Below are 7345 nucleotides of genomic sequence, written 5' to 3'. Positions count from 1 at the left end.
GCTGGATGTTGGATGATGGCTGGATGGAATGAATGGATGGATGATGGATGGATGACTGACTAGCTGGCTGGATGGCTGGATGTTGGATGGTGGCTGGATGGAATGAATGGACGGGCTACTGGTCCTGTGGATCCAGGCTTCAGTTTAGTATTCTGTGAGCGCGCCTCGTTGAAGGGCAGCCGGGTCAGAAGTCTTTACCTTGGACTAATGAGAAGTAAATTACTGAGCTCAGGCTGATCCTTTTCTCACGCAGAGGTGGAAACTATTCTCACCCACTTTCTCTCTTCCTCCTTGACACGAGGGCCCAAACTGCATTAAAATTCACCGGCAGTTTGCACCTCCTGCATGTTTATGGACAGCCTTAACCACTCGTGTCGTTCTTCATGTTCACAAGTGAAGCTTTTTTCTGTCAGCAGAGCTTTTGTTATAGAGCAGGAAACTAAACTGCTCAGGGGGCCGGACATCCAGCGGTTATTGTTGTTAAGGAAGTTTGTTTTACCGTTTAAAATAGAGTTCTATTTAAAAATGGACCCACTGGTGAGCAGAACTGAGATCACCAGTGGACCTGATTTGGCCCCTGGGCCACCAGTTGAATAACCCTGTTATAGAACATCCTTCAAAGGCAAAGGCGCTGACTGTGGTAAAACATTTTTACCAACACAGCACAGCGTTCTGAGAAAAGAAAAGCTCTGCAGAGAGTGGTGAAGGCTGCACAGAAGATGTTGGAGTCAGTCTCCCCACCATCACAGACATCTACACCTCCAGATGCAGGAAGAGGGCCACCTGCATCATGAAGGACCCCACTCACCCAGCACACACACTTTTTGTCCCACTCCCCTCAGGAAGGAGGTTGAGGAGCATTAAGTGTAAAACCACTAGACTGAGGAACAGCTTCTACCCTGAGGCTGTTAGACTCATGAATCTCTAACTAGAATAATCACTGTGAAAAATCACATCACGTCACTTTAATTGGTGACATGTGACTTATCCATGCTGCTGATCTCATGCTGCTCATCTCATGTTGCGGTGTTCGTTCGTACTCCTCTGCTCCCACAGACTCATGTTCGGGCTGCTGTTGTAAAGCCATATTGTTTTACATTATTACTGTTTAGCGTATATCTTAGATCTCCTAGCGTAGCGTTTAGTGTTAGTTTGGTGTGTATCTTAGATTCATTCAAGTTTTATTTCTACAGGTTAATCCCATTGAGCCTCGAGGACTCATTTACAAGAGAGACCTGATTTAACAAAGAGTGAGGACAACAATGGACAAAACAGACAATCATAAAGGATGTGTACAAATTAATTTTTTTTAAACAAGTGAAAATAAAATGGTAATTAAATGGAAAAGTAGTAAAAAAACAGCTAGATTATAAAGCAGTGTAGAAAACTAAAAACAGGAACATCTGCAGGAACTTATCAGATGTTTGAAACCACTTAGAGAGGTCAAAGGTCGAGAGCTTCAGCTCTTTTTACAAGATATTCCAGGAAACAGGAGCGGAGTAGGAGAAGGTCCTTTAGTCTAGTTCAGTCCTCACTGAGGGAACACTGCAGGTAATGATGTCCTGAGAGCGCACGCCGTAGATCCTTGTATACCGTTTCTTCTCATACTATATATTTTGCTATTGTTGGATGTAACTGGAACCCTGTGTACATAATTTTGTTCCACCTCATGTATCACATGTGGTGAAGTTCAAGTCAATTCAAAAATACTTTTTTAATCCCAAAGGGAATTTAAGTGTTGTCGTAGCTCATAATCCTGCTTTAATTCAAGAGTTGTGATAGATGCTAATCTCTCTGGCCAGGAAGGATCTCCTGCAGTAAATCTGAAGAATCTGGCCACAGATACTGATCTGTCCATCCGGATCTAGCTTGTTGTTTCCCACCAGCTCCAGAATCTCAGCGATCAGGTACTCGAGCACTGCCGCCAGGTTGATGGGAATTCGTTCATGGCGCCTCCTTTTCAACTCCTTTGGGATTTGGGGCTGTTGAGATATTTCAGCTTTGGAGATGTTAATCAGCTGCTCCTGGTTGTTAAAGAAAACACCTTGTTACCTTGTTACCATGGTTACACTTGCCTTACAAATGCCTAAAAGTAAAAAGGTTTCAGTAAAAATCCTTCCAGCTGCACAGCATCTGATACCAAAGGAAACAATTATCCGACAAAAGCGATTTACATCCAGAAAAAAGAAGAATTAAAGTTTTCCAAAGGAATAACTCAGAATGAATGTAACAGAGCTACTCCAACATGCAGCCACCCCGAGTGGCGCAGTTCTAGAACAGATGACAAATGGACCAATAAATGACAATAAACCTACTTGAACTTGAACTTGAACTTGAAAATGCAGTGTGAAGCCATGAATGCATGTTGCTGAATGATTTTGCTTGAAGCAGCTAAAAAAGGCTAAAGCTTACATGAAATACATCAACCAATAGATCAACCTTCTTGGCTACATCTACGTACACATCCCATTCCTGCCCTGTCCATTTTGATGTTCCGCAGGGCTCTGTTTTGGGGCCATTGCTGTTTTTGCTCTATCTGCTCCTTCTTGGTCCGATACTTTCATCTTTTAAGGATATCTCATATCATTCTTATGCTGATGACATCCAGTTGTATATTTCTTTTCTTCCAAATGAACTTTCAAAACTACACATTTTACTTAACTGTTTGATTCAATTAAAAGCTGGATGACTGAAAGTTTTCTCCAGCTAAACAGAGAAAAAAATGAAGTAATCATCTTTGCTCCAGAAAAAAACTATTGCAATGATAAAGCAGATCCTTTGGCCTCTTGGTCATTTTTCTAAATCCTCGGTTAGAAACGTTGGGATAACCTTTGACTCGGGTTTTATTCTGGAACTCATGTAAAGTCTCTGGTTCGTTCCTGTTTCTACCATCTGCGAAATATTGCCAAGCTTAGTCGTATTGTCTCTCGTCCAGAATTGGAAATGTTAATTCATGCTTTTGTTTCATCTCGCCTGGATTTTTGTAATACACTGTACACTGGTTTAACCAAAACCGCCCTAGACCGGTTGCAGTCTGTGCAGATGCTGCTACTGGACTTCTGACTGGATCTTCAAAATTGTATCATATAACTCCACTTCTAAAGCAACTCCACTGGCTCCCAGTTCATTACCGAGTGGAGAAAATGAGTTCTCGTGATTCAATGAGACTACTTAGATAAATAAAGGGTAAATGGAAAAAAGAAATTGCAAGGTTTTGGTTTTGACTTGGCGAGCTGTGCATGGACAGACACCAGTATACATCTCAGAACTTTTACATCCCAACACCCCGATCAGGGCTTTGAGGTCCTGTGATCAAGACCTGCTGATTGTCCCCCACACAAAACTGAAAACTAAAGAGACCGAGGCTTTTCTTCTGTGGCTCCAAGACTCTGGAACTCCCTTACGCAAACTCTCCGGTCAGTGGACTCAGTGGCCTCTTTTAAAGACCAGCTTAAAAACTAATTTAAAAAAAAATCTGCCTTTGCTTAAATTTGGGTTGTGAACTTTTTTATTTTGTTTGTCGAAGCACTTTGTGATTTTTATCTTAAGAAGTGTTGTGTAAATAACATTTTACTCACTATCAATAGCTGAAAATTGTTCAAATGAAGCTGAAAAGTTACAAAAAGCAAAAACTGCAGGAAAAAGTTTTAATTAATATAAGATTATAAAGTTCACAAAAAAAAAATATATATATATATATATATATATATATATATATATATATATAGGTCCTTCTCAAAAAATGAGCATATTGTGATAAAGGTCATTATTTTCCATAATGTAATGATAAAACTTAAACTTTCATATATTTCAGATTCATTGCACACCAACTGAAATATTTCAGGTCTTTAATTGTTTTAATACTGATGATTATGGCATACAGCTCATGAAAACCCAAAATGCCTGTCCCAAAAAATTAGCATATTTCATCCCACCAATGAAAGACAAGTGTTTTTAATACAAAAAACGCCAACCTTCAAATAATCATGTTCAGTTATGCACTCAATACTTGGTCGGGAATCCTTTTGCATGAATGACTGCTTCAATGCGGCGTGGCATGGAGGCAATCAGCCTGTGGCACTGCTGAGGTGTTATGGAGGCCCAGGATGCTTCGATAGCGGCCTTAAGCTCATCCAGAGTGTTGGGTCTTGGTCTCTCAACTTTCTCTTCACAATATCCCACAGGTTCTCTATGGGGTTCAGGTCAGGAGAGTTGGCAGGACAATTGAGCACAGTAATACCATGGTCAGTAAACCAGTTACCAGTGGTTTTGGCACTGGGAGCAGGTGCCAGGTCATGCTGAAAAATGAAATCTTCATCTCCATAAAGCTTTTCAGCAGATGGAAGCATGAAGTGCTCCAAAATCTCCTGATAGCTAGCTGCATTGACCCTGCCCTTGATAAAACACAGTGGACCAACACCAGCAGATGACATGACAACCCAGTGACTGTGGAAACTTGACACTGGACCTCAAGCAATGTGAATTCTGTGTCTCCTCTCTTCCTCCAGACTCTGGGACCTTGATTTCCAAAGGAAATGCAAAATTTACTGTAATCAGAGAACATGACTTTGGACCACTCAGCAGCAGTCCCAGGTGAGATGCTTCTGCTGCTGTTTCTGGTTCAAGAGTGGCTTGACCTGGGGAATGCAGCACCTGTAGCCCATTTCCTGCACACGCCTGTGCACGGTGGCTCTGGATGTTTCTACTCCAGACTCAGTCCACTGCTTCCGCAGGTCCCCCAAGGTCTGGAATCGGCCCTTCTCCACAATCCTCCTCAGGGTCCGGTCACCTCTTCTCGTTGTGCAGCGTTTTCTGCCACACTTTTCCCTTCCCACAGACTTCCCACTGAGGTGCCTTGATACAGCACTCTGGGAACAGACTATTCCTTCAGCAAGTTCTTTCTGTGTCTTACCCTCTTGCTTGAGGGTGTCAATGATGGCCTTCTGGACAGCAGTCAGGTCGGCAGTCTTACCCATGATTGTGGTTTTGAGTAATGAACAAGGCTGGGAGTTTTTAAAAGCCTCAGGAATCTTTTGCAGGTGTTTAGAGTTACGTCGTTGATTCAGATGGTTAGGTTAATAGCTCGTTTAGAGAACCTTTTCATGATATGCTCATTTTTTGGGACAGGCATTTTGGGTTTTCATGAGCTGTATGCCATAATCATCAGGATTAAAACAATTAAAGACCTGAAATATTTCAGTTGGTGTGCAATGAATCTGAAATATATGAAAGTTTCATTTTTATCATTACATTATGGAAAATAATGACCTTTATCACAATATGCTCATTTTTTGAGAAGGACCTGTATATATATTGAAATCAGCAAAGAAGTTGCTGAAATGAGTATTGAAGCAAAACACAGGAAAATGTTAGCTAAGCCAGAAGTAGTGAAGCGTTAGCATTAAACAGAGAAACACTCGCTAAGAAGCCAAAGTAGTGAAAAAGCTTGTAGAACACTGGAATTAATATCTTGCATAAAAGCTAAAAGTAGCAAAGCATTAGCAAAAAGCAGGGCAGATTTAGCATTAACATAATTAGCATTAGCACCAGAGGTGAGCCACAGCACTACACTGCCTCACATGTTTGAACAGGTAAGGCATAAAGTCAGTGATTTTCACCGTTGACGTGTTGAAATAATTCAGAAAACAGTTTTATAGAACAGACAAGTGGTCAAATGTATTTTCTCTTATCATTGTTAGTATTTTACTTGTCATGGGGGGCAGGTGCAGCACTGCCTCACCTGCCCCCCATGACCACACGTCACTGGCCTTACTGCTACATTAGGTCCAAGAATTTCCTTAAATGTAATTCCTTTTATTCAGACCGGGACCGTTTCCAGCTGGGAACCCTGTCCCACAGTCTCAACGTTAAAGCTGCTGGGTACCAGGAGCTGTCCGACTGGCCCGCCGTCGCTCCCGACCCGACTGTGAGGAACGTGGAGGTCATTGAACCGGTAAACATCTCCCTTTGTTTGGACAAACGGTACTGGAGGTGAAGTGTTGTCTAGGATCTGGTATTTTTCGCCTGAAGAACCTTTGTGTGTCTACACGGTGCCGTTGTTTCAGTAGCACAATCGGATTTGCCTGTAAATGTTCAAGACGTAGCTTTGTAAAAATTGTGGCGTATCAAGCACAGCTATGATACGTGTAGCAACAAACAAAAATATAGACCACACTTTTTATTATTTGTGCTCTGTTATTAGTGCTGTTAGGATTAGTGCTCGTTTAAGTGGTGAAAAGAACTTCAGGATAAATTAACTTTAACTATAACAGGGATTTATTTACACCATCCTCAAATTAATGGACTGAGTAACAAATTAATAATTCAGTTTAAACTTTTATTTTGACCCATCACTGAAACTTATCAGATACCAAAATATGAATTAAATTACACTTCAATTAAAACATGTAGGATTGGAGTGAAGGGCAGAGCTAACTAGGAATTAGTGAGACTTGATTATAATATAAAAGAAAACGAAAGAAGTGCATTAGCAATGAAGCCGAGTTTGATTGTTCGGCAGCGAGGGACGAAAATTAAATTAAAAAAACAAACCATTTTCTTGTGTCAAACAGTTTGTCTCCTGTTGTGGAGCAAAAATACCCTCCGTCCGTGCATGCTGTGATCGTGATCGTTTGAAAAATGAGATAGATACTGAGTTGTTGCATCTAGGTGTAAGAAAGCTTCCTTTGGAAAAAATTGGGTTGCCATGTCAAAATTCAAGATGGCTGACACCATGTACATTTGTAAACATTGTAGGCAGGATAACTTAAAAAATAAGCAACGTGCCGACTTCAGTTTTGGAGTATAGCTGCTTTTAGGTGTAACAAAGATCACCACCAAGACTTAAAATGTCCACCACCATATATGTATCGGTGTTTCCCTGTCTGCTCTGACATAGCACTAAACTAGCATGCAATACTGACACACTAGCAAAAATGCTACTGATGTAGTGCTCCATTTCTCCCACGTAAGTAACGTAACATAAGTAACGTAACATAAGTAACGTAACGCTAAGCAAGCGTGCAACAACACAAGTCGTGTTCTTGTCCCCCCGACAAAAAAATAAATGCATAAAATAGATGATTGGCCTGCCAAGGGAACTGATCTAAGGGAAACACTGTAAATATATAAACCTGCCACCTCAGTCATTTGATGAAACTATGCTTTCAAGTTTTTATTTTGTTTATAAAGTATAGTTCCTCAAATTATTGTGATGGCCTTTGTGGTGATCAAAGATGGATCTGTAGAGGCCAACAGCTTTGTAACAGGGTTGTCACAATGTTGTCACAATGTGGACACAGTGTTGTAACAGGGTTGTCACAATGTTGTCAGTGTTGTAACAGTG

General features: G+C 41.0%; 1 protein-coding gene across 1 annotated transcript in view; it reads left to right on the top strand.

Moving 5' to 3' along the window:
- Positions 1-7345, top strand: part of ap3b1a (adaptor related protein complex 3 subunit beta 1a) — a gene marked incomplete at its 3' end in the record, with an annotated part of 88526 nt that overhangs the window by 38563 nt on the left and 42618 nt on the right. The window contains 1 exon segment of the mRNA XM_037692178.1: positions 5823-5953. Coding sequence (XP_037548106.1) covers positions 5823-5953 — 131 coding nt within the window.

Source organism: Nematolebias whitei, chromosome 18 (assembly GCF_014905685.2).
Source record: "Nematolebias whitei isolate Nwh7 chromosome 18, NemWhi1, whole genome shotgun sequence".
NCBI classification, from domain to species: domain Eukaryota; kingdom Metazoa; phylum Chordata; class Actinopteri; order Cyprinodontiformes; family Rivulidae; genus Nematolebias; species Nematolebias whitei.
The sequence above is the reverse complement of the archived record's forward strand: the minus strand, read 5'-3'. Positions and strand labels throughout refer to the sequence as shown.